The sequence below is a fragment of the Phycomyces blakesleeanus genome (genome assembly GCF_001638985.1).
Source record: "Phycomyces blakesleeanus NRRL 1555(-) unplaced genomic scaffold PHYBLscaffold_6, whole genome shotgun sequence".
In the NCBI taxonomy this organism is placed as follows: domain Eukaryota; kingdom Fungi; phylum Mucoromycota; class Mucoromycetes; order Mucorales; family Phycomycetaceae; genus Phycomyces; species Phycomyces blakesleeanus.
This window is the reverse complement of record NW_017265139.1, coordinates 631,331-656,797: the sequence shown is the minus strand read 5'-3', so window position 1 is coordinate 656,797 and position 25,467 is coordinate 631,331. Positions and strand designations below refer to the sequence as shown.

The 25,467-nt window shown below is 35.7% G+C and overlaps 8 protein-coding genes across 8 annotated transcripts; 2 read left to right on the top strand and 6 right to left on the bottom strand.

Moving 5' to 3' along the window:
• Nucleotides 1-564: 564 nt before the first annotated feature.
• Nucleotides 565-1,443, bottom strand: PHYBLDRAFT_59484 (hypothetical protein; the record flags this gene model as incomplete). The annotated part of the gene is made up of 2 exons (XM_018440503.1): nucleotides 565-1,292; nucleotides 1,371-1,443. The coding sequence occupies 2 exons, from the start codon at nucleotides 1,441-1,443 to the stop codon at nucleotides 565-567; spliced, it is 801 nt and encodes a 266-aa protein (XP_018293997.1).
• A 5,189-nt stretch (nucleotides 1,444-6,632) lies between these two features.
• Nucleotides 6,633-8,251, bottom strand: PHYBLDRAFT_158182 (hypothetical protein; the record flags this gene model as incomplete). The annotated part of the gene is made up of 7 exons (XM_018433750.1): nucleotides 8,126-8,251; nucleotides 7,970-8,061; nucleotides 7,679-7,898; nucleotides 7,300-7,362; nucleotides 7,044-7,133; nucleotides 6,862-6,907; nucleotides 6,633-6,716 (listed from the first exon to the last, which is right to left on the bottom strand). Coding segments are annotated over exons 1-4 (386 nt in total), but the record flags the coding sequence as incomplete, so codon positions are not given.
• A 1,153-nt stretch (nucleotides 8,252-9,404) lies between these two features.
• Nucleotides 9,405-10,688, bottom strand: PHYBLDRAFT_142937 (hypothetical protein; the record flags this gene model as incomplete). Its single annotated transcript, XM_018430902.1, has 5 exons — nucleotides 9,405-9,428; nucleotides 9,548-9,843; nucleotides 9,892-10,039; nucleotides 10,169-10,276; nucleotides 10,536-10,688. The coding sequence occupies 5 exons, from the start codon at nucleotides 10,686-10,688 to the stop codon at nucleotides 9,405-9,407; spliced, it is 729 nt and encodes a 242-aa protein (XP_018293995.1).
• A 2,778-nt stretch (nucleotides 10,689-13,466) lies between these two features.
• On the top strand, nucleotides 13,467-16,146 carry PHYBLDRAFT_165929 (hypothetical protein; the record flags this gene model as incomplete). Its single annotated transcript, XM_018435326.1, has 7 exons — nucleotides 13,467-13,542; nucleotides 13,598-13,811; nucleotides 13,927-14,062; nucleotides 14,220-14,299; nucleotides 14,333-14,577; nucleotides 14,759-14,951; nucleotides 15,033-16,146. 7 exons carry the CDS (start codon nucleotides 13,467-13,469, stop codon nucleotides 16,144-16,146), a joined length of 2,058 nt encoding a protein of 685 aa, XP_018293994.1.
• A 33-nt stretch (nucleotides 16,147-16,179) lies between these two features.
• On the bottom strand, nucleotides 16,180-19,123 carry PHYBLDRAFT_132090 (hypothetical protein). Its single transcript, XM_018429466.1, has 12 exons — nucleotides 18,979-19,123; nucleotides 18,622-18,869; nucleotides 18,413-18,525; nucleotides 18,118-18,239; nucleotides 17,873-17,992; nucleotides 17,645-17,779; nucleotides 17,447-17,521; nucleotides 17,278-17,348; nucleotides 17,014-17,159; nucleotides 16,836-16,909; nucleotides 16,609-16,729; nucleotides 16,180-16,397 (listed from the first exon to the last, which is right to left on the bottom strand). Exons 1-12 carry the CDS (start codon nucleotides 19,011-19,013, stop codon nucleotides 16,350-16,352), a joined length of 1,308 nt encoding a protein of 435 aa, XP_018293993.1. The 5' UTR covers nucleotides 19,014-19,123; the 3' UTR covers nucleotides 16,180-16,349.
• Nucleotides 19,124-19,467: 344 nt separating this feature from the next.
• Nucleotides 19,468-20,610, bottom strand: PHYBLDRAFT_59479 (hypothetical protein; the record flags this gene model as incomplete). The annotated part of the gene is made up of 4 exons (XM_018440502.1): nucleotides 19,468-19,731; nucleotides 19,806-19,940; nucleotides 20,298-20,450; nucleotides 20,527-20,610. 4 exons carry the CDS (start codon nucleotides 20,608-20,610, stop codon nucleotides 19,468-19,470), a joined length of 636 nt encoding a protein of 211 aa, XP_018293992.1.
• Nucleotides 20,611-21,294: 684 nt separating this feature from the next.
• PHYBLDRAFT_142934 (hypothetical protein) lies at nucleotides 21,295-21,903 on the top strand (the record flags this gene model as incomplete). Its single annotated transcript, XM_018430901.1, has 3 exons — nucleotides 21,295-21,371; nucleotides 21,501-21,724; nucleotides 21,788-21,903. The coding sequence occupies 3 exons, from the start codon at nucleotides 21,295-21,297 to the stop codon at nucleotides 21,901-21,903; spliced, it is 417 nt and encodes a 138-aa protein (XP_018293991.1).
• A 695-nt stretch (nucleotides 21,904-22,598) lies between these two features.
• On the bottom strand, nucleotides 22,599-25,292 carry PHYBLDRAFT_59477 (hypothetical protein; the record flags this gene model as incomplete). The annotated part of the gene is made up of 4 exons (XM_018440501.1): nucleotides 22,599-23,232; nucleotides 23,377-23,825; nucleotides 24,168-24,299; nucleotides 24,549-25,292. 4 exons carry the CDS (start codon nucleotides 25,290-25,292, stop codon nucleotides 22,599-22,601), a joined length of 1,959 nt encoding a protein of 652 aa, XP_018293990.1.
• Nucleotides 25,293-25,467: the final 175 nt, after the last annotated feature.

The window sequence follows — 25,467 nt, the reverse complement described above, 5'->3', positions numbered from 1 at the left end:
CTATTTTTATAACTACCAATCTGTATTTTGATATGTAATTGTCCACATTTATTACTTTATCTAACAGTTATTTCTTTATTCTTTTAATAAAACTATTTGTTTCCATAGCAAAACATTTGAAAAAAAAAGATATTAGAAAAAACCGGACAAACAAAGGTTGATATTATTATGCTCTATAATGTAAAAAATAGCTTAAAAAATATATGACTGTCATAGCTTTATAATCTTAATTTTGTTCTTCTATTCACTATTGGCAATCGGATCTACCAAAAAGCATATTTTATTATAAAACAGAACATTCAGATATTATTCTTAACAAATACCACAGCTGCTAATGAACCTCACAGACTCCAATCCCAAAAATGTAACATATACCAGGAACTCACTATAATGACTGTTAATGCTATTGTTGAAAAGAAAATATTCTTCAAGGCAAACCAGACTTGGCGTATGACTTGTGTTTTTATATAGGGAATTAACGGTGTTCATATTTCGGTTTTTTTTATTATCAACTAGACAGATACATCTTTTTACAATTATATAGGCAACTAATGGGTAATAAGTTTATGGATTTAATAATGCCTGTGTTGAGACCCTCATGATATTTCGCATTACAGACCGTAGTTTCTCACATTCAGCTTCCTTTTTAATTAAACAACGTTCTAAATTGTCTGGTTTGTGAGAATCCAATCCCTGTGCTACTGCGTGTAGCTTTGTTAATGTAGAAAAATGAACTTCTTCAAGTTCAATGATTTTTTCTTGGAGTACAATAGCATGTTCTTTCCATGGATTAAATTCTAGACTATTGCTATAAGCTTGACTTTCATCTTGACACAGTGCTTTGGGCAAAGACTCTTGTGAAAATCTAATCAATGGACAGCTCTTAATGTGCCGTTGAAACCAAGCAGCGTTCTGCTTTATAGTAATACATTCTACTGCGGCCGAGTTATCTTTGCTGCAAAGGTTGGTGTTTGTATCATTTTTGGTCATTGAATCCTTCAGATTAAATTTTTTATCGCTTGTGTAAATAGCCAAGTCTTGTTTGGAATGATAGGTGAACTCGTCTTGATATGATACTGGAAGGCTGGACTTTTTGAATGCGCTAGTTAGCCGCTCTATATGTTTAGCTTGATACTGATTCATTTCTTTAAGCTCGCGGATAATTTTGTCTTTGGCTTCCACGACAGCTATCTGATGACACTTTAAGATATCATGATTACTTAATACAGCTTTATTGCTTTGACATGACGATGGTGCAACAATATTTACATACGTTTTTATGCGAACAGAAGCTTAATAGGCAAAGTATGGTATATATGGATATTTATACTTTGGGAAAAACTAAAATACGATAGAAAATATAGAAATACCAGGAGCTCGAGCCTTATCAGGACATTTATACTCTACAGTAGACGCAGATGAAGCCGATGATATTTGATACATAGAAAACGCTTGAATTTTGAGTAAATGAAAGCCAAGAAGAAGAAGAGGAAGTAAAGGGAGAGTTATTAAGATCTAGACAAACTACAAAGATAGGTAGATGATTTATCTTGAATATTTTGCACACAAACAATGTGGAACGATCTACTTGGTACATTGCATAAACTACAAAAAAATAATACTAGAAAGAAGCCTGAAATTGAATTTGCTTAATTTCTTTTTCTTCTTCTTTAGGTTTCTGTTGTTGATAAATTAGCTAACATAATATATCTCATATTAGCTCTACAGTAATTTATTTTGATGTAAACTTTTCAATCGCAAAGACAGAAAGACGCCTAGACTTTATTTGTGCAACCTACAAAACAGCAATTCACACCACTCGATCCTAGCTGGCTGTACATGTAATCTGATTGAATTCTTGGTGAATAAAAATATGTATCTATCACAGGAATTTGTCAAAAAAAAGAAAACAGAGATAATTACTTGCCCACAAACACACATGAATTTCATTAGAAACTCTTTCATATTTTTTTGGTTAAAAGCTAACAAAAGTAATAATAAATAGCACGAATGATTTGGTTTGTATCAAAATACACTGTATATCAAAATTAATTCAAGTAAAAGGAATGGCAATGCGATAATAAAATAAATAATATATATATAAAACAGATGAGATGCGTTAAATCGAATAAGAAGAATAAAGGCCCTCTATAGATAATAAAGATGAAGAAAACAAGAGGGTATAAAAGTAAAAGAAAGAAAGACAAGGTGGGGATGAGAGAGGGAGAGAGGGAGAGGTGAGTAACGTATGCTGTATAGATATGAATATAAGATAATAAAGCCGTTTTAAACAGGTTGCATATAATTTCCTGGAACGAGGCCTCTCTGTCTACGATCAGAGCCAGTCGTCTCGGCTTCCCACCATCCATCTATTTGCTTGTGAATCACAGCCACGACTTCCCCAGAAGCAACTGACATTTCAGTTGGAATCTATATACGTACCCAAAGAATACAAGTAAATTTCAAGTAAGATGTAATATGGTAGTTAATGAATTACTTACACTAGCCGTGAAATTCCACATGGCACGAACTAAAGATCACATACAGATTTTATAGATTAGAATTAGGTAAAAAGTGTTTGTACATATATATACATACCATACTCTACTGGCGGTTTTTCCATAGGTTTGTTGATCAAGCTATCAATTTGTTGTCTAGGAGTAAGATACACTGGAGCTCCGGAAGCCGTGGACTCTCTAAATGGAGACGATGAAGATGCGTGGATGTTTTCTGAGCTAAGTGCGCGCAATGGTTCAGCAGACACCACTGCCCGAAGTGGGTGTTTTGAAGCTACATTTGATACAACTGGAAGAGGAACCGATACTGGATCACCTGAGTAGGCCGTACCGGGACGGACGGAAGATATTATAGATTCCAAAGGCTCTCTGAGAATGGCATCTTTATTTGCTGAACTTATTGTTGCCGCTGCTGCTGCTGCTGCCTTTTTATCCTTCTTGTTTCCAAAAATACCCAATGAAAATCGACTAGTCTTGGGTTGCTGTGCTTGTTTCTCGAGTGCAGACACGCGTTTTATCGTTGCTTTTTCTTGAGAGTATTAAAAGAAAGAAATATTTGTTAGCTTTTACTTATTTTAATGTATACCACTTTAAGAAAAACAGCTGCAAGAAATTATTTTCGTCTCTACAATAGAATTATTGAAAAGGCCTTACCATCCTTTCTATATCTGTCCTGCGGGTCTTGCTGCGGTAATAACGATTCTGGGTGTACTCGATCTAAGGGGGCAGTAATATATATATTGTGGAAATTAATATTAGTCCATAATAATCTTCCCTAAAGACTTCCTATCCGTCTATCTTATTGTCGTTCTTCTCATTTCTCTTACCATTGTTATTTAAAGAAATCCCATTCCCAGACGTAGGTCGTCGATTGTTTGGATTATTGCTAGAGTCTCTATGATTCTTGTTTTCAATTCCGTTATAGCCTACACCATATGCAGTGTTGCGGATTTGTGGATTATCTTGCCAGGGAGGAGGACGAATACCAAGAGTGCGTTGCTCGTTTTGGAATGGTACACGCATGTTTCCATGCAGCTGTTGGTCCCATAGACGATCTTGCTGTGGAGTAGTAGCAATATTACTAGTGGCTTCCTGCCACACCTGATACTGATCTTGCTTCTGTTGTTGCTGTTGCTGCTGTTGCTGCTGTTGCTGCTGTTGCTGCTGTTGCTGCTGTTGCTGCTGTTGCTGCTGTTGCTGCTGTTGCTGCTGTTGCTGCTGTTGCTGCTGTTGTTGTTGCTGTTGCTGCTGTTGTTGCTGTTGCTGTTTTTTAATTAAAGCGGTAGGATCATCGAACACGACAATAGGCAAGCTACTGTTACTAGTGCGAATAGGGTTTGGAATATCAATTTTGAGAGGAGGATTTGATCGGCTGAGTTTGTGAACGTGATGGACAACCGAAATTGGTTTTTCTGGATTCTGTTGCAGGTCCTGATTCTCTTGGTTCTGGTCAGAGCTGGTAGGCACATTTGAGTTTTCCTTTTCATTTTCATTTCCATTTGAACTTGCACTTGCACTCAAATTTACATCCACATTCACATCTACCGGTTCATTTCCGGGTACATTTCCGGGTACTTTCTTGAGTGTGTTTGCATCCAAACTTTCGGATTTGTTTCTAGCCGTGTTTGTGGGCGTATTTCCGAGTGTATTAAGGTGCACATGCAATGGTGTGCCAGTAGGTGTAGATGCAGTTGTTGGAGATGTAACAAATGGTGAGGCAACTTTAAAACTGTCTGTCAATAACATTGGATGGTGCTGCTGCTGTTGGTGATAGTGCATTGGATATTGTACTGATCCTGCAACAGTATGTCGCTGTTGCATCGTTGGTGACAAGACACGCGTCCTCACACCACCGACACCGGGAGAAGAGGACGATTGGTACTGGTACTGGTACTGCTGATTCTGATTCTGATTCTGATTCTGATTCTGATTCTGATTCTGGTTCTGGTTCTGGTTCTGGTTCTGGTGATTTGCGTTGCCGTAGCTCCTAGTTTCGTTTGTTTTGATAGGTAACATTTGCGATTTTCGCACAGACGAAATCATCCATTTTTCAGCCGGAGGAGCGCGTGGGCGGACAGGTAAGGCCTCTACACTTGCATCCGAATCACTGTCATTCTTACACGCAGTCTCGGGTACTGGAACTCTAGACTTTTCCACAGTTTCCGGTCGATTGGTGTTTCTGTCGCCATCGGTTTCGCTATACTTTATTTCGTTAGCCAAAGACACTGGCCCTGACAGTGTCTCCTCTGGTTTTGTGACACTTTGTTCATTAGCTACACTTTTCGTTATTCCGAATTGTACTGGCAATGGTGTATCCACGATACTTTCTTTTTGTGTTTCAGTGTTAGGTAGCGAATTTTCCTGTTCGTTTTCTTTTTCTTCTCGTGCTTTGTTATCTTCTTCCTTTCTAGTCTCAGACGCTACGGATTTGTCAATGATATTGGTTGGCGAATTCAAAGTATGAATCGAGGTAAGTGGAAGTTCGGCAGACTTTGTCGAAGTTGGCGAAGAGTAGCTGGGGTTGAGTACCGGTTTATACTTCCGTTTGCTCTTTTCGGACGTGATTGATGGGTTACCGGATTTTGAAGATAGTACGGACTTCTGTCGTTTGGGCGCGTTTGCCAAGGATTTTAGGCTCAAATGTTCCCCAATTGGTGAATTAGGTTCAGGTTGTGCTTGGATCGGTTTCTCAGATTGGGCATGAGTTCCACGTGGTTGATTGACATGCGCAACAGCAACTGCAGTAGCAGTGTAAATACTGGAAGTGATGGTATTATTAATACTATTGTCATTTACGGTAGTGTTGACGGTAGGCACAGCAACAGCAGCATGAGCGTCATTAGTAGAGACAGGGTTAGGACCATAGCTAGAACCAAGCACAGGTGTAGGTACATGTGCAGGTGCGAATGCAGGTTCAAGCCCACGAGCAGGGCCAGTGCCAGTGCCAGTGCCAACGCCTGCGCCTGCGCCTGCGCCTGCGCCAGAGATAGGGTTAAGCCCAGGAGAGATTTTAGAAGTAGTGGGAGTAAAAAGACCCGGATTGGGTGCAGTTATTGGATCATCTAGAGAGAGATTTCTATTTTCCATTAAAGTGCCACCACGGATCTTTGAGGAAATTGGATCGGTGGCTCCTCTTGGCAAATCTGTGTTTTCAAAATCATTGAGCATGGCATTGACCTCATCGAGTTCAGAAGAAAAGTATATTCCTGAATTAGAATTCTGCCTATTTTTCTGTTCTTCCTGTCCTTTGTGCTGTTCTCGATCGAATGAACCTTTGGTGTCTTGTCTTTGGAATCCTCGACTAGTGTGATTAACGTCTGTGCTGTTCATTCTTGCAATTGGGTTATGGATCTCAAGTACTTGGAGTTGTCGATCGACTGACTTTAGTTCTTCATCGGGATTGGTCAGAATATTGGTGGTACATACGGGCGAGTTGTAGGACAGGTTCAATTGGGTTGGTGGAGTAAGGTCGGAGGGTGTAGATCGAGAATAGAAATCTGTCTTTGATGGAATGGCTGAAGATTGGATAGAATTGTAGGTGTCTGGATCTTGGAAGTTGTGGTATTGCATTGGCTCTACAGTAACAATAATAATAGTTTTAGTGATAGTAATAGCAATAGTAATAAAATCAGACGAATTAATACATTTTAAACATTTGAAAGTAAATTTTGCACGTGTGATGAGTAAACACACACACACATACACACACACATACAAATGTATAGTGTATATATTACCTGGTAAGAATGTTCCGGTGCCTTGGTTCTGGACAAAAATTCGAATGTCTTCTCCAACATCTGTAGATTCTAATGATGTTCTTATACGCTCACAGCACTACAAGACATATTAATTACCCATTCACATGCTTACACGCATAGCATTTAATCCATATATTTATTTAGTTTACCTGGTCATCAATGGTATAAGCACTTGAAAGCATATTTGCGAATCTATTGATATAAAGCAAAACAAAGAGGAGACATTTTAGTTGGCCATTCATTTGTGTGTGTTAATAAAACACAACAATAAAATATTAGAGTATGTAGAGTAGATGGAGCACTTACGCCCACATTCCCTTTCTCATCTGATCCATTCGCCTTTCTTCCATTTCTTGGTATAGATCACAGGCAATAGACCATTTGTGGATCCATTCTTCTCGGACAGAATTGAATATATCTACAGTTCGTCTGTACTCTTGATCTACAAAGCTAGAGTTAATACTATTGAATACAAGGATCATTGATTGTGTTGATCTGTAAACTTTTGTGTGTGGTTATTTCTTCTTCATTTGGGTTGTCGAGGGTAGCTGGGTTGGTTCATTTATTTATTCGCTAATTCATTATACCTGTAATGGTTGCTCTGTGTCTCTGTTCTTCAATATCCTGTTGAATCTGAATGATGATTGTAACCACGGTAACAATAATAATAGCAGTAATTTAATTTTTTAAACAAAACAAAAAATTAGGATAGGGTATAATAGAATCAAATATGTAATTAAGCTAAAAAAAATCAAATAATAATGATTACCTTTTGGTTGGCTTCATTGTCTGTGTCTTGTGTAAGGAGTTTCTTTAATTGATTCAACTTTGCGTATTCATTGCTACAGTATTCCTTTGCCTAATAATCACATAACAAAAGACTATCAGCCAAACGACTCTAAATTATAACTTGATCACTTTTTAGGCTCAATAATGTCTTTTATTATTTTTAATGATTCATTCATTCATATACTGGCTATTTTAATTATTATTACTACTATTGTTATTATCATTATAGAACTTACTCGTGCAACATTGTTCTGATGAAGATTTTTAAGTTGTCTCGCGTTATCAATTTGGTTTGATTGCTACATTAGATAAATGTATATATATACATAGAAGAAGAAGAAAATATAATATAAGAACAATACACTTTAACACATATGATAAATTAAAATTAAATTTATAAAAAAAGACATGTAATAAATATATAGCTATAAAAGAATCGAATGTGTATGCATGGGTGCGTGTTTGTATATATATATATATGCACGCTTTTTTGTTTAAAGCAGACAGACAAAAAAAAACAGCCAACAATCTCTTTAAATACATGATATAATTATTACTGCTACAAGGATTAAAGAAAGAAAGAAAGAAAGAACAAAACAAAACAAAGGGACTTACAGTCTTTTTCAATTCTCGTTGTTCTGATAAAAAATCATCAAGAGGACGTTCTAGATGATGTTGGATTTGTTGGGCAAGATCAAGGTGGGCTCTACCGGTGGTTTCAATAGCACTAGGAATATTCGATAATGCGTCTGCAAAAGATCCTTGGCCGTCTGTATTGATCGAGAACTGGGACAGTTTTAATAAACGCTGACCATATTCTTCTTCGATGTTTGCTCTACAGACCCACATATATTATTATTAATATTGGACCAAATATATATATATATATATATATATATTGCTTACCTTGCTTTGTAAAGATTCTTTATATCTTGACATGTTTGTCTTGCAGTCCGTAATCGATCAGTAATGAGGTCCACTCCTCGGTCATGTTCGTCCTAAACGTAATATTGAATTAGATCTTTTGAATTGTGAATCTAAACATGCTGAGCAATTGTTTACCCAAAAGAATGTAGAGAACCGGTGGTTGGATATAGGTTTGGTTTGAACAGCTGCCATTAGCAGTGAGTATATATGTTGTAAAAAGATATATTATATATCTATATTATATATGATTTTACAAAAAGTAAAAAAAAAAGGAAGAAAAGAAAGAAAAAGAACAACCTAAAGGCTAGACCTGTGTTAGAAAATTATAAGTACCCAAGCACGACTATCAAACCAACTAACAATTTGGTACCCAAACACACGCACGCACCCATAACTACATATATACCATACACACACCATATCACTTACAATTACACAATCACACAATTACACAATTACACAATCACACAATTACTATTACACGATTACACAGTTATAATCACTCACAGAAAAGACATAAAGATAGGCAGCAATAGAAGACAAAAAAAAAGACAAAAAAAATGATGTGTTCTATATATAAATTCGTGATTTATATATGAGGATATGTGGATTTGAGGCGGGGATATAACCCAAAAATAGGTTTCTGTAATTAAAATTGTGTCCGAGAAGTTTATAAATATAAAATAATTTTCTTGGACTATAAATATACTAAATCAACTTATAAACCGTAAGAGCATTTACATATATATATATATATATATAAATGTATATATATGCGTGTGTGTGTGTGTATGCTTTGTATCGAGACTCTTATGCTAATATGTTGCTATGCTACTAATTGCCACTGAGAGCCTGTATCCATGCCAATTAGCAACTCTCCAACTCCACTATATCCAAGAACGATAATTATTATTATCAAATATTCTTTATCAATATATCAATTGGTCAATATTTATGTATTCATCTCAAAACCAAGTAAAGAGAAAGAACCAATGAAAAGAAGTCCAGCCAAATATGTTAATGTGCCTGTTCTTGCTGATTGCTTAAAGTGCCGTAACAGCTAAAGATCGTATTCAAACCTGTGGTTCCTTGTTTGTTCCTGTCATCAATGTCTATAAATCCATAGATTCGGGACAAACTACGCTCGTGAATAACGTCATGGATTTGGGTGTTGTATCTCGCACAGACATTTCCGAGTATGCATGATTTTTAGATTATTATTATTATTATTATTATTAGAAAAGAGTGTATATAATATATAGATAGGTGCATAAAATGACCATGACAATATCTATTTCCATGTATCTATACGTATACATATTCTTGTTCTTGTTTGGTTTCCATGTGAATGTTGATTTTATGTGTTTTTGTGAAATAATAATAATAAAACAACAAGAGAACATCTTATAAAACCTTAGGCCGTTTTACCCTCTTCACCCTGATTAAATATAATCGGATCAAATCAAATAGAATTGAATTGAAGTTAGTATGTGTAATAAACATTAAAATGGCAGTGATATTAAAGAATAATAAAATGGCATTTGGAATGATACTTACAGTCTCTAAAGTATTCATATATGTATCCATGTCGGCATCCAGATCAGCTTCCGATGGTTTGGGTCGAGGTTCCTGACGCCTGCGCTGATTTTGTCGATTGTCCCCACCACCGTTACTATTGTTGTTGTTGTTATTTCTGTTACGACGGTTGTACTGGTTGGATCTTCCGGAATCTCTTTGGCGCTGACCACCATAATTATCATTACTGTTGTTATTATTGTAATTGCTACCACGCATAGGAATTTGCTGGTATCGATTATTAATTACAGAAGCATAGGTAATACGCATTGGTCGAGCTGTAAAACAAATTAATTATTATATTGAAAGAATATATATATATTTACCATCCAATTCAACATTATTGTATGCAGTCATGGCTCTCTCTCCATCGCTTTGGTTTATAAAGACCACATCAGCCACACCTGATGATTTACCACTTGGATCCAAACGTAAAAATGCACGTTTGAGAGGACCAATCTGGCCAAATAGTTCCTATTGTTTGTGAAATTGTTAGTTGAATATTATATTAAATGAGATATATATATATATATTTGTATATGGATATGTATTTCTTTAGTGAATATAATTATTACATTTTAACAAGAATTCCAGATTACTTACGTAGAGATCACTCTCGGTCACACCATAGTCAAGATTGGCTACGACAAGACTATTACCAGAAACGGGTGTTACTGGGTTTGATTGTCCTCTCAGTCTTGAATAGAGAGGCTAAAAGTATTATTTTTTTATAGATTGTATATACGTGTGGTGTATCGTATCATAGTATAGTATAGTATAATATAATATAATATAATGGTAATAATGATAATGGTAAAAGTCTTTAAGTATAACGTTTTGTTTTCTTTTGTTTTGTTTTGTTTGCCTATGGTTGTTTGGTGGTTGATATATATGTATATATAATATACTGGCTTGAAAGATTATCTTCTATTTTTTTTTAAAGAAAAAAGAAAAAGAAAAAGAAACATACCGAATTATTGTCTCTGCGTGTATTTCTGTCCCCTCCTCTTCCGTTTTCTCTTGGTCTATTGTAACCGCGATTGTTATTACGATTGCCGTCTCTACCAGTACGCTGTTTTGAAATGACGTCGTCCAGTGACATATCAAGAGGGTTAGATGCCATGATGCTTTATTTTTCTTTGGTTGATCGGATGAATAATTGAAGTTGATGAGCTTGGATTGTTCGTTGCTTATGTATGTCTGGTTAAATTATGATTGGATCGCGTCTATATAATAATAATAATAATTTTATTATTATTGTTGTTGGCGTGTGTAATGCGTATATGGTGTGTGGTGCGTGCGTAGTGTTTAGCGTCTAGCGTCTATTGTATGTATATATATGTGCGTACTGTGTGCGTAGTGTGTGTCTCTCTTTCTTTCTCTTTCTTTCTCTTTCTGTCTGCGCGTGTGGTCTGGTGCAGTTCATTTGCTGAAATTTTGATAGTCCAAGATCTGTAGACTAAATGTCGACGTCATCTTGGCCTGAACCCCGCGGATAAACTCGAAGCATTTCGACTTACATAAATTATACATTACACTACACTACGTTATATTACTTTACACAATACTAAAATAATCATATTTTTTTTTAAAAAAAAATGTTAAAAAACGACTGTTTCAAATTGGGGGGTTTTTTTTTAAAAAAAAAAAAAAATCGGTCAAAATATATAAAATATTTTGATTTTATTGCAAGATAAAATGAATAGAAAGTTGAAAAAAAAATTGCAACAAGATACAATTTTGGTCAAAAAATTATGTTCAATTTGGAAGTAAAACTAATATGGAGTTAGTAGGAAGGAAGAGAGGAAGGAAGGGCAATAATGAAGTCCAAAGAAGTTGGGAAAATGGTTTGGTTAACTTGAGATTTAAAGAAGAAAAATAAAATAAAAGATTTCTGCGATTTTATGATTTATTTTACAGCCAATAGGGTTATTTATTTTGTGTTTTTTGAGTTTTTATTTTATTTTATTTTTACTGTAAAATAAGAAATGTTTCAAAACTTGTTAGTTGTTGTTTTTGAATACTATATGAATCTGGCCAGCTTATTAGTTTCAACTGTATTAGCGAATTGAAACTGTAGTATTCTGGATATACTTCTTTTATAATTCTTATTAATTAATATATATATATATATATATATATTGAATGAATTAACGATGGGTTGTTAACATTATCGATCAGAATAGTAGAAGAACAAATAAAAGGAGTTAATAAATACAGAAGAAAGAAAAGGGCCTAGTTAATTTTATCTTTTTGGTGATAAATTTATAGTTGAATCTGATCTAATTTATTCTAAATCTGGTGTATTGAAGTAAATTATAATTAAAGAGTTAGTGTTTCTGACCTTGCTGTCTATCATAATCATTTCATAAAATGGTCTGTAGATTAATGAGCAAAAAAGACCAACCTATAATCAGTAGTGGTGTCCCTTGGTAACAATGTATTCCAAGCTGTATATCATTTTATGATTATTCAAGAAATCAATAGTAATATATATATATATAGCCTCAAAGAAAATGCAAATAAATAAATAACTAATGAATAGCTTTCTCTTTGTAAATTGAAGCACAATTTCCATAACATCGGCAAAGGTTTTCAAATATCCTAAGCATAGGAAGAATGCGATGCTCTTCAAATACAAAACAGAATCTACAGAATTTGTATTTTTAGTTTCTTTGACTTTTGACAAAAGAAAACAAAGAAAAGGTACCAGCAAACCATTATAGATTTTGCAAGCCATTAGGGCTTATACGTTCACTCAAAGAGTGCAGACTCATTAAGTTAATAAATGATATTCTGTGTGATTGGTAGTGGAACTTATTAAGTAAAGAGGAAAATATTCAAACATTTTGGGGGTAAGACACTTGGGGGGGGGACAGACAAGGAGGATGAGGAGAATGAAAATTAAAAGAGCAAAAAAAAAAGGACATAAAATGGTAATAGCCGATTTTTGTTTTAAAATATTTTTTTTTTATTAGATATATATAAGCTCTCGCCTAAACGTGGGGAAAACGTTGAGAAATTTGGCCAATAGAATACAAAGCTGAAGAATAGCAATTGCATCATGACTTTTACTGTAAAATAAATATAAATATATATTTTCTATTTTTAATTTCCAAATCAAGTAAGGAAAAAAAAAAAGAAGAGTCCCAGGATTAAAAGACTATAAAAAGGGAAAATATTAGAATTAACAACAAAATCAACACACTTCTTTCTATTAAACTATAACAAAAAATGGATCCTGGATACGCCCTCCTCCAACACATCAAGACTGTGCCTAATCTGATCAATGAGGATCCAAGCATTACCACACCCAAGAACTCAAGTTTCATGGACATGCCCTGGTCTGAACTCTCCAAGCTTATCTCTCAACAGAGACGCTCATCAGAATCAAGTATTGCCTCTTCATCAACTCAAGACTCGACCATTGAAAAGGAAGACTTTAGTCTTGGCAACTGGGACTCTATGACTGGCTACCAAGATCATCGCCACAAGCACTCTTCTGCTTAACTCTTTTCTTTTTTTTAAAAAAAAGAAAAAATTCATAATATCTTTTTATCATCATTATCATCATTACAAAGCCAATCCCTCTATCTATCTCTGTTTTTTATATATATTGCATCCTCTCTTTTTATTCAACCAAATAAAACATCAACTTTATTTTTCAGTCTTAATCTTTACGTCTGTCTACCTATCTATCTATTGATGTGTTATCTATTTCACACTAAATTTCATTATCTCTTCTCTCTGCTTTGTTGTTATCAAAAAGACAGCTTACAGATAAATATTTGTTGATTGCACTACATAACATAGATAGAATAGATCCAAGCCATTGAAAACCAACTGGATTGATAGTCACACACACACAAGTACAACCCCGGATTGACTACCAAAAAGTTGTATGCCTTTCTCACGCCTACAACCAATCCCATCGAGTTCCCTTGGGCTGACAAAAACACAAGCAAAGAGTAGAAAATGTATTAGTTTAGAAAATAATCAAAAGTTAATATCTCTTTATAAATAAATACTTAGATAATGAAAGGCTGCTTCTTTTGACACACTTGCTGCAAACTTTTGATGCTCAAAATCACCAAAATGATCCTCAGTATGTCCAGCTGTGGATAATTTATGCATCCCTGCAGCCAGACCCCCTATCCATATGTCTATCTCTCCTGGACAGAAACATTGGCACAACAGACGCCAATCTTTATCAGACAATCGCAAATCACTACATACACCACTCTGAGTAATAAGAACTAAAACTGAATACTAATCATTCAACTCACACGTGGCATCTATATTTTAATTATTTATTTGTCTTACACACTCATTCAACCCCCCCCAAAAAAATTATTATGTAGACCAGAAAAGGCTTTGTCTATTTTGGTGCATGCAATCAAAAGAGGTGCTCAACCTGCACAAGCCATTCGACATCAATATGAAGCCCTACTGGCCAATATTCAACTTTCAGCTGTCACAAATGACATTACCACCGAGGTAAAGCAAAGTAACCTTTTCTTTTGTTTTGGATTACGTATACAAGACTATAAGACCGCTTTCCTAATCCCTAAAAAGAAAATCAACTCCACACCACGACTACTACTTTTGTCATTCTTGATAATATATATATATATAATTATAATTATACAAAAAGGCTCGTAGTGAATGGATAAACCACTGTCTGTTACCAAGAGGTAAATGTTCAGTTGACAATTTATTTTCTGCAATTATAATGTAAGCTGTCATAGAAAAGTGTCGGTCGATTAGGTGTATGGTTCACGGACCACCTGAAGGATTGCTGGAGTTGGGCTCAAACTCGCTTGAATCATTATTGAATGCCTGTGACTGTCTTGAATCGCAGATCCGTTTGTGTGGACGGGTTGCCCGGCTGAAAGAATGTGTTGGCCGAGGAGAGGACATTTCGCTAGAGGAGCTGAGGTCCATGTCCATGGCCAAGTCAAGATCCAATTGGCCAACCCATAAATTTATTCACCGTTCCATGGAAAAATTTGGTAATAATTTTTTTTTGAAAGGGAAAATTCTTTTAGACAATCACCTCATAGTCACAGAATAACCCCGACTACTCCCCCCACACACAAACACAGATTGCACTGAACTATACTACTATTAAATAAAATTATAATACTCATTCAAAAATAACTTTTTTTTTTGCTCTGTTTCCCCGCATTCCAGACCCTGTCCTATGCCATCAAAAGCTAAACTTGGTGTCTGGCAAGAGTCAATTAGAATCTCACCAAACACAAATATCGTCTGCTGTTCTGCATCTGCCCGTACTCAAGCACCCGGACATCGATCGTTTCTTGCAAGACCACAGACATTTTCATGACCTGTCTTGTCAACCGACACCAAAGATTGGTGCCCTCAAGTAACAGAAAAATAAAAATAAAAAAAAATAAAAATTCTAATTCTAATTCCAATACAAAATTCAAAATTCAAAATTCAAAAGGACTAATTCGAAATCACTCCGCCGCCATCTACTACCACCACCACCAATATTAGGAAAAACAAGAACAAGAACAAGGGAAACTCAGCAGTCTGTGCCTGTCATACGGCTTCAATCAGACTACCAAGTCATTAATGTCCTAGGCAAAGGAGGCATGGGCACTGTCTACAAAGTCAAGCAGATCCACACCAACAAAACCTATGCCTTGAAGGTCCAGTCCCCAGCCCATCCTCTCGAGTTTTACATTCTGCAGCAGCTGGCCCAGAGACTAAACCGGCCTGCAGACCATCTGATCACAACTGCTCACAATGCATGGGTCTACAACTCGACCAGCTTCATGCTCCTAACCCATCTCGACGGAGGTACCCTGCTGGATTGCTTAAATATCACACGCACACAAACAGACCTAAATACATACACAAGCACAAGCACAAACACAGGCAGAGGCACAAACCAGCCTGCAATGCCAGAACCCATGGCTCTCTTGTTGTCCATGAACCTCCTTGATGCCGTCTGGGAAACACACCAGACCGGAATAATCCACGGAGATCTCAAACTTGACAACGTACTGATGGACTGGCAACCAGACATACCAACATCCACTACAGTCTATCATCCACGTCACCCCTGGTGGCATCCGATACGTCTCATTGATTTCGGCCGCTCTCTAGACACAACCCTCTGGCCCAAATCATCAAACCTCAAGTGCCTGGCGTCCTGGTCGCCCCAACCACACGATATGCCAGACATCAACACAAAGCCATGGTCTCCCAGAGCCATTGACTATTGGGCAGTAGCTTCCATGGCTCATCTTCTGTTATTTGGCCAGCCCCTGCGGACTCTAGAGCTCCGACAGCCTATCAGACGCTACTGGCACACCACGCTCTGGCGTTCTTTTTTTGATGTTCTTCTCAAGCCAGTAGCAGCCCAAAGTCCAACCCAACCAGAAGTTAATCGAGACTATGATCAAGACAACAATCAGGCTGTTCAGAAGGTTATACAAGACATCCAGAACTGTCTGATTACTGAATCTCAAAAGGACCCCAGATTATTCAAATTAAGAATAGGTCTCCAACAAAGTTTACAACAATATTTAAAAACCCAAAACCTAAAATAATCACAACATCCAACAACCAAACAGTCAACAATAGTAATAGTAACATTCAATTATTAATTGGCAATAGCACTGTACATATATAAATATACATATACTTCTTTCTTTCTTTCTTTCTTTTGTGTGGGAGTGGGAATGGGAATGGGAATGGGAATGGGTGTGGGTGTGGGTGTGGGTGTGGGTGTGGGTTTGTGTACAAAATCTATTTAGGTACGGATATGGATCTTGCCTGCCTTGGTAAGACTGCGAACTCCCTATTTTCACACGCACACACACACACATATATATATACATGCACAAAAGCACAAAAGTATAAATGCGCACATGTACAAATAATAATAATATTAACGGCAACAGTAGCAGCAACAGCAACAGCAACAGCAGCAGCAATAAGCAAATAACAAATATATAGTTTAATAACCAAAACTAATAATAATAATAATAAGAATAATAATAAAAGCTTACCTTGTATGGCTTGTATCCTTCATGGAATACTCGCAAACTGTCGACCTTTAGCCCAGAGACAGCGTACATGTTGATTTGGAAATCAAGAGAGATTGTCATACTTGCCTCTGGATCACTCTCACTTGAGAGTTTGGTTAAGTTTCAATAGGTAGATGTACATTAGTTAGAAAGATAGAAAAATAATACTAATCTTACTATTACTATTACTATTACTATTACTATTTTACCTAGTACTGTATGTACCAGACAGCATTGGTGCTCTTTCTTTCAATTGAAGTTTACCAATATCCCATTTGATTGTCTAATGCAAAAACATGTTCATTTATAAAGAGAAAATAAATTACAATCGATATTGATATTGATATTGGTAAATTGTCAAACTTATATTCTTTCTCTTTTATATACCTTTGAAACTGGGTCATACATATATTGACCAGCATTACAAGTAGCATTTACACTAGTTGTGCTCTTTGGTACCGGTAATGTCAATACAACCCGTTCGATCATTTTTCCGTCAGTTGTACGAGGATGAACTGAAATATCAAACTTGCCTATAATTCAATTCAATTGATTTTATTTTATTTATGGTGTCAGTGATAATTATGCTTATATACATATAGACATATAGACATATATTTGTGTGTGCATCTATGCATGTATGTGTTTTACCTCCATTCTTTGTGGGCAGTATTTGGGGTTTTACCTGAACAGGCATTGCATTATATTGTGATAATGCAGCTCTAGATAAACCACCAAGTAGATCAACAAAAATTATTGGTATTGATTTCTCAAGGATGATTTACACATCTTTGTGAATATCATCTTACTATTTCTTTACCTGTATGACATAAGCTTGAATTGACCATCCGGAGGCACAAATGAAAGTACCTTTTCACTTTCCCACTTGCGATATCTTGTTGATCATTATTATTATTAAGAAATAATCACAATTTACCATCATCATTTGTAGACTTCTTTCACCTCCCTGTCCTTCTTGTATACATTTTTCTTTTCTTTTTGCTTATATTCATTTTACCTTACGCATGGGTGGAAACTCACATCATCAATTGCTCGAGGATTGACAAAATTGAGTGTCAAATCTGGCATACCCGACAATTTACTGTTGGCAATCACATTTCCATGAGCCTCACAGGACAGAAGAGTTCCATTTCTAATCAATTATATTTTATTAGTTGATCGACCCAATATAATCCATAACCACAGTTCTTTTTTAAATATACACACACAAAATAAAAGAACTTACGGTGCAATTGTAGCATCAATCTCTTCCACAATATCAAAATAAATCTCATTCTGTGTATATTTTACGCCTGCCTTTCTCCATGGTATACTTGACATGTTCTGAGGGAATTTTGGAGCAACACTGATTTGACCATTTCCAATAGATATATTAAATATTGACAAGACAAAGTGTTAGTACAACTAATACTGGTCTTATTAATATTCTACTCTTTTTCCGCTTTTTTTTTAATTAATCCATATTATTACCCTGCTGCTGCTCCAACAGTTGTCATGACCTTGTTCATAATAGTAGGTGGCATAATAATCTCCTTGAGTGCATTTGGCTCTGTTGTCAAAGGATATCCATAATCCATCATTTCCTCCAAAAGCTATGTGCAGCAACACGAGTACCAATACCAACACCAATATCAACACCATAGTAGTTCACACACACACATATATATATATATATTCAACAGTAAATAACAAAATCAAATACTCTTTTATTATATCCGTATATGTCATACACGCTAATTTCCTCCATGTAATTTATTGATCTTACTTGATATACTGTAACAAAATTATCGCGGATTGATGTCTCGGAAACGTCACCCAGGTAATCGGTCAAGATATCGATTATCCGATGTATAAACTCAAATACCAGCATTGGATCCACTACATATACATTTTCGCATTTCATTACACCGCACTTTTACCTCACTGTAATATCCAACCGCACAATATACTACTCTCAACCATGCACAATCTTACCTTCTCTTTGGACAGGACATAACCACGCCAAATCACACCTCAAGACATTAAGGAGCCAGTAGTTGTCGGTTTCTAGAATAGGTGGCACGTCTTCACGGGTATAGAATGTCTCTTTGAGATTGATACCGAGATCTGATTTATCCATTGTTCCCGGTACAGAATTCATGTACTTTGCACATTCGTCATTGAATACATCCACCACCTGTCTAGAGATGTTTCCTCTCCATTGCTTCTCGATGATTATCTTTCTAGAATCATCATGTAGATTCGTTACCAGAAAATAAGATAAATAAATAACAGTAACCATAATAGATACTTTTCTTTACTTATTTTATATAATTCTTCAAAGATACTTACCCTTGACGGTTAATAACAAAAAGTGCGTTTATCATCCTTGTATCAACAGACAAACGTAATAGAGTGATAGTAGTAAAAACGCGCTAATATATATTTATATGTAGTTGTTTGCGTTTTTTTGGTTAAGATACAATAAAGGTAAAAGTTAAAAAGAAAAAGAAAGAAGATTTGATAAAGTTTGACGTTCTTTCTTTTTTTCCCCCTCTTTTCCTCCTTTGTGGTTTTGCACACAGACTCACTTGTTTTAGAATTGTTGGATTTTGTACTGTTCCATCACGTGACCTATAGATTTTCATTTTTTTTTAAAAAAAAAACCATCTAGTTGTAGACGCAGGTTTATATCAAGGAGGGCGTTATATATTTTGCTATACTCGGATTTCCTCATTTTGGTTTTATTTGTATAAAAATATACTCGGTATTTGTATTATTATTAATGAGCATATAAAACATAGAGAATACATATATAAATATAAATAAACTTAGCATAATTTACATAGATTTTGTCCACAAAGGAGCACGGCAACTGGTCAAAGATATATATCTTCCTGAATCCAGCACTGGCATAGTTAACAATATGTTGTCAATGAGATTATTCTGGCTTGTTGTTGATCGAATAGTGTTAGGGAGCGTGGTAGTCATATTTCTGTTATTCATAAATTGAAGCAAAGTGGCTTTCTTGATTGATTCTCTTGTGAAATCAACATTAAAATCACCAGCGATCGTTATATGCATATAATCATGGCTAACAACAAACTATACTGGGGATACTTATATGCTACAGCATAAGTTATTGATTAATATGAATAATGATATGCTTGTTGATCCACCTGCTTCATCAATGAACATTCTGGAACTAATTGTATAAACTGAAGAATTGTCATTTGAGCCGGTCGTACTAGACAAAAGAGAGCTACGAATATAGCAGCAAGAACCAGAAACTCGTGCATTGGTTGGATGGCTGTCTATGCGAGATATATTATCCCTCATTATTAGGTAGCGCCCAAGTTTTATTGCAAAGAATAATATCAGATGGTAAGTATACTTGATCGCTAGTTATCTGGTTTATATGTGCCTTCAAGCTTTGTACACTATGTCAAATTAACTGTAACGACTCACATATTGCTTTATTGGATAATGAAAGGAGGAATGGTATGATCTGATACGACAGCTTCCTCAGATTGTACACAATTGTCTAGAGACACCTTCAATAGACCAACTGAAGTATTTTCTAATGGTGGGAATTGTCTTTTTTTTTTGTTACCTCAGCAGCACAACGTACTAAACTCATTGTGCTACAGCTATCCAATCTTCATTTTTACCTTGTGGAAATCAAAGATGAGTATATTCAACAAGATATCCCCCTTCTTTACGATCGTATCTGCAGGAGAAATGATTAAAATAATCAAAGTCAATTCACCGTATTGCCCTAAAGCACAAATTACCACTTGAAAGTACTCTGACCGTGAAAAAACCTGAAAATCATACGTAAATCTAATTTTTATTTTTAATAATATCGCCCTTTAATATTATAATATAGGGAAATCTTACGGATAGCCTAGCTGGATAGCCTGGAAGGACAGCCTGAAAGTATGCGATATCACTCATAATAAGGGGTTTAATGGCTATACACATTTTTTTTGGGTCAGGGTCAGACTTTGCAGCAATCTTACGGTAGCCACGTTTCCTGGTGGGGTACGATATTTCTATCTAACCGGACTAATCAATTCTGACTACTTGTCTGGAGAGCAGCGTCTTTCTCTCATCCTTCAGGGCAAAACAGTGTGTCCTCAAAGAAATACAATATATTCATTGTACGCATTAGCTTTACTACTTTGTCACTACACTTTGTATCCAATAATCTCTCGCCAGGAACCTAACTTTCATTACTTAAAGAACCACAGCCTGTATTTAAGCAGCTTATTAAGATGCTGTCTCATACGAAAAACAAATTCTGTATATTCTATTAGCAGCCTAAAATATAGACCTAACAAAGAGATAATAATTAATCGCAAATACACTATACCAAAAGGCAGTTATGCAAAATACTATTAGGAGTTGCTGTCATTAGATTGTGACGCAATCTTGTTTGATATCTTACTATTTATTGACCTGCTTACGCGTATCATGTCTTTGTCTTTCTTTCACCTAAATATTCCCAGAGTTCGACAGCACCAGCTGGTAAGTAATCCCCTTCCGCTCTTTTCCCGAAAAGTACAAAAGAATGTCTTTATTCAAATATTCTGTATCCTTAGGAGCCAGAGAGAGTTATTTCATGATGGAAAAAAAGGCCACGATTTGTGTTCCGGTAGAATAAAAATGTCACCCCTCACCAAGAAATACCTTCCCTCTAAACTTAGGGTACACACTGCCCAGACTGTCCTGCCAGACTATCCGTAAGGTTCCTTTTTCTCTCTCTTCCAGATTCTCATTTCTTTTAAACTTTTTTTTTGCTTTTCATTTCTTCTTCTCCTCCCCTTTATTTTGATCCTCAATTGATAGCATTGTTTTTCAGTGATTTTCAGATTTTCAGATTCCCGGTTCTTCATCATGTACAACAGAGCAAAAGCCGCTTGTAAGGCTTCTGGAGTACCCATGTTACAAGAAAATGGCGATCAACACCTTGCCATGCTTGACCAAGCCGGGTTGGATGTGGTATACGTAGAAGAGTCAGGCGACAAGCGACCTGTTATCATGGGGAAAGGGGCTATCATACGAGACTGCATCACGTATATGAAATACGTTGCTGGTAAGCTAATGAGAGGTGCTTTAGTTTCAACTTATGATTCTTACTGCAATCCTTCCCTCTTAGCAGGCACTCAAACAGCGCCTTCAACATCTGCGATAGCATCCTCGCCCGTGTTATCCTGTAGAAAGCCAAGGGGAACGGTACGGACAAGCTGGAAATATGCTGACCGGACAAGCTAGAAAGTCAAAACTGAAAATGTAGCAACTTCACTGAAAAAATGGTTTTGCATGTTACACGCATGTTTTTGGGGGGAGGAGATCAGATAAATTATTCTTCATATTGCAAATAAAATCACTGCCCTTTTTTTTGACATTTAATGCCATTCACCAGCGTACGAGGGAATTGAGCCACGTCATATACGATTCCAATTGTTATTCAGCATCTGTTTTTTAATTATTTACTAAAATACCCTACTAATTTTTTTTTATTAATGATTTGTTTAATTTTGGCTATATAAAATGAGCTTTTTAATGTACGGTTGTTTAGTACATTCCTTTTTAGTAACTAGAGTCCTTATTTTAGAAATTTTATCAATTCAGAATCGAATAAATTACTATGAAAACTAATTTTTCTTTCAATTCCCTCGATGCAATTCCCTCGTACGCTGGTGAATGGCATAACTCCATAAACTCCATATAGAACGCCAAAAAAGGAACATGAACAAGTAGCTATACTTGTTGACTCTGTAAAATATTTTTTTATTGTAAAGAGGTCATAAGATTGAACAAGTTAAAGACATAAAGGTTTTAGTACCAAGAGAGTAAATGTTAGATCAATAATTGTTGGGTAATTTTTCGTTTTATATATAACTATGAATTTAAAATTGAGTAAAAAAAAATGAATAAAAAGGGGTTATTTTGTATACAAATCTACTTTAATCATAGACTAAAGAAAAATCTGCAAAGTGGTTTTGGGAAACTATGTTCTTGTGGTATAGGTTGATAGTCGGCCACCTCATGCGAGCCGTGCTTGGTTTACGTTCGACCAATACAAAGTGTGAGTTCTGGAGATAAAGAATGATCGGTTCTCGCTGGATTGGCTGAGACTTAAAAGGAAGAAAGAGAGTATTGTTGCCTTCCTTTACATGATTTTCATTGTAGAGGGCTACGGCATACTTGAATGTATCGGCCACAATCTGCGGACAGTCCATGGTGTCGAACCAGTGTTTGGTCGGAAGTGGGCTGTTCTTGTCCTTCAGGATTTCGGCCATGGGAGGTCGGCTGAACGACTCATGAGAACTGTCTATTCGTGTCTTGTAGAATGTGTCTCTGTACTCTAGATACTTTTTTAGCATCTTGTCCTTCACCTTGGGCCATTCTTCTTCATTGTTGTAGATTGCTATAGCAACCGCTCTAAATCCACAGTTTCCATCCGCCTTTGGAACGGTAACCTTGGTCAACCGGTCAGGCGTTATGTCCAGGTTTTTCAGCGAATTTCTGACAGACTCTGATCCAATGATCTCAATTTCATCAAGGTCTTTCTGAAACTGCATATATGCAGATCTTAATCTTTTTTTTTTTGTTTTATTTAATTTGATTTGATTTATTTATTTAAAAGAAAAAAGAAAAAAAAAACATACACACATACAATAGTTAATAACAATAAAGATAAAATATATGGATAAAAGAGCTATTTTTATTAGTGCTACTTACTTGTCCTCGAACTTGTCGACTTTTGGTCTTTTTCTGAATTTTGAACTATTGCTGTCAAGATTCTTGGTCTTTTGGGCTTCGTTCTTTTGTTTAGAAGATTCTGCAGCGTCTTCCTTGAATAGTTCCTCAAAGTTCGACTGGTTGGCCGCACCATCTCCGATACTATTGATAACGTATATGATTCGTTTCTTTTCATTTAGGTCGTCGATGCTATTGTAATATCCCAGCATCTTGTGCACTGCACGCAACAGCTTTGATGCCAGGTTATCGGATATCTCAGAAAGACTATTCAATTCGGTTTCGGTTTCTGTGTCACTGTTCGCAAAAGTGTTTATGTCTGTATCCTGGTCCATATCGTTTTCCATAGACTGGGAATCATGATTGTCAGGTGTTAAGGGTCCACGATAATCGTATATTTCGGTTCTCCCGCATAATTCTCGTTCACAATCCTGTCAAAAAAAAACAGCAAAGAATAAAATATAACATAATAAATCAAAAATAAAGATAATAATTAAAGATCTTGAATAAACAGCTTATTTCGTTTAATACATATATATATATTATATTATATGAACACATTTGCAGTATTCGATTGTAATTGTGATTGGTATTAACGTTAATGTTAATGGCATAGTAATTTGCTTGTCTCTTTGAAATTGGATCACATATGACACCACTTTTGTATGTTTGTTTGTTTTCATAGCACAGAATTTATTTCGTACTTAAAGCATTGGGCTTTACATATATATTTTTGTTGCTGTTTCTGGATCTGTTGTAAGACATAAACGTACCGTATTTTCACACCACTTGTTTGCTTTTAGGTGCCCGATTTTCATTTTTTCGATGTCATTGGCTAGAGAATCATTTAATTGAGTTGTCAATCCGTCCGTACTTGTGATATGATTACTAGTAGGCTCTCCCATCTTATTTCCATAAATTACATATACCGATCCATTCACAAACACACAATATATACATATATCACACGCACATACACAATAAGAAGAATAAAACATTAAACTCTGATTTGTGGCTTGCTTGCTTGTTTTTTTTTCTTTCAAAAAATTTATAATTTTTATAATTTTTATAATGGTAATAATAATATGCTTCTTTTTCTTTTCTTTTCTTTTTCTTTTTCTTTCTCTTTTCTGTAGGAATTGAGAGGTACATACTATATCTCGTCCATTGGTCCCAGCACAACTACTTCTATTTTGCTTGGCCTGACCGATAGGAGCATAAACGGTCGTTGTGGTTGTGGCTGTGGATACGCTGTTGGTTTCGAGGTCTTCTTCTTTTATTTGTCTTGCTTCTTCTTCCTCTCTTTGTTGTTGTTGCTGTTGTTCTTCTTCTTCTTCATCGCCTTCTTTTTTAGTAAGGTAGTAATTAAAATAACCATTGCTCTTGCTGTTACTGATGCTATTTCTCTGAGGTCTGACTCTGTGGTTGTGTCTTGCTTCTCGGCTTTGTATAGTCAACCAGCCATAATCATCTTTTATGGCATAGATATAGCATGTGCACGGAATCCTTTTGAAACCTCTGTACGCGTTTCTAATTACTTTATTTTCTTGTGAAGTATTATAGGAACACGCAGAGGAGGAAGAGGAAGATGGACAAGTAAAAGCAGTAGCAGTAGCAACAGCAGTAGCAGACAAACTTGCAAAAGCACCGGCACTATCTTTTCTTCTCTTATCTTTTTCTCGATATTTTCCAGTATGTTTGCAAATAATTTTTAGATCACTTCTCTTTGAATTTTTCGTTATGAATGCGACGCTGTATTTTTTGCCGTATTCTTGTAACATTTCCCGTATATGGCTGATGGAGTCAAATTCTCTTCCAATGCTAAATATTTCATTGAAATCAGCAATCGCTGCTTCTGCAATTTCAGAGTGTAGATTGTTGTCGTTCCTATTGTTCATTTATAATGATACAAATGAAATAAATTATAATTGTGTGTAGTATGTGGAGGAGTGAAGGTGTAGTATGCGAGAGTTCTTGTACTATATATATATATATATATATATATATGTATAGTATGCAGCGTGTGTTCGTATTCGTGTTCGCGCTCGCGTTCGTGTCTGTATACGTATGCGT

Excerpts from the sequence above, each read along its gene's own strand:
- PHYBLDRAFT_132090 (XM_018429466.1), bottom strand. The coding sequence starts at position 19,013 with ATGATAAACGCACTTTTTGTTATTAACCGTCAAGG. Across the intron at positions 17,522-17,644 it reads AGTTTCCACCCATGCGTAAG|ATATCGCAAGTGGGAAAGTG; the intron begins GTAAAATGAATA and ends ATGATCAACAAG. Across the intron at positions 16,910-17,013 it reads TGTATGACCCAGTTTCAAAG|ACAATCAAATGGGATATTGG; the intron begins GTATATAAAAGA and ends TTTTTGCATTAG.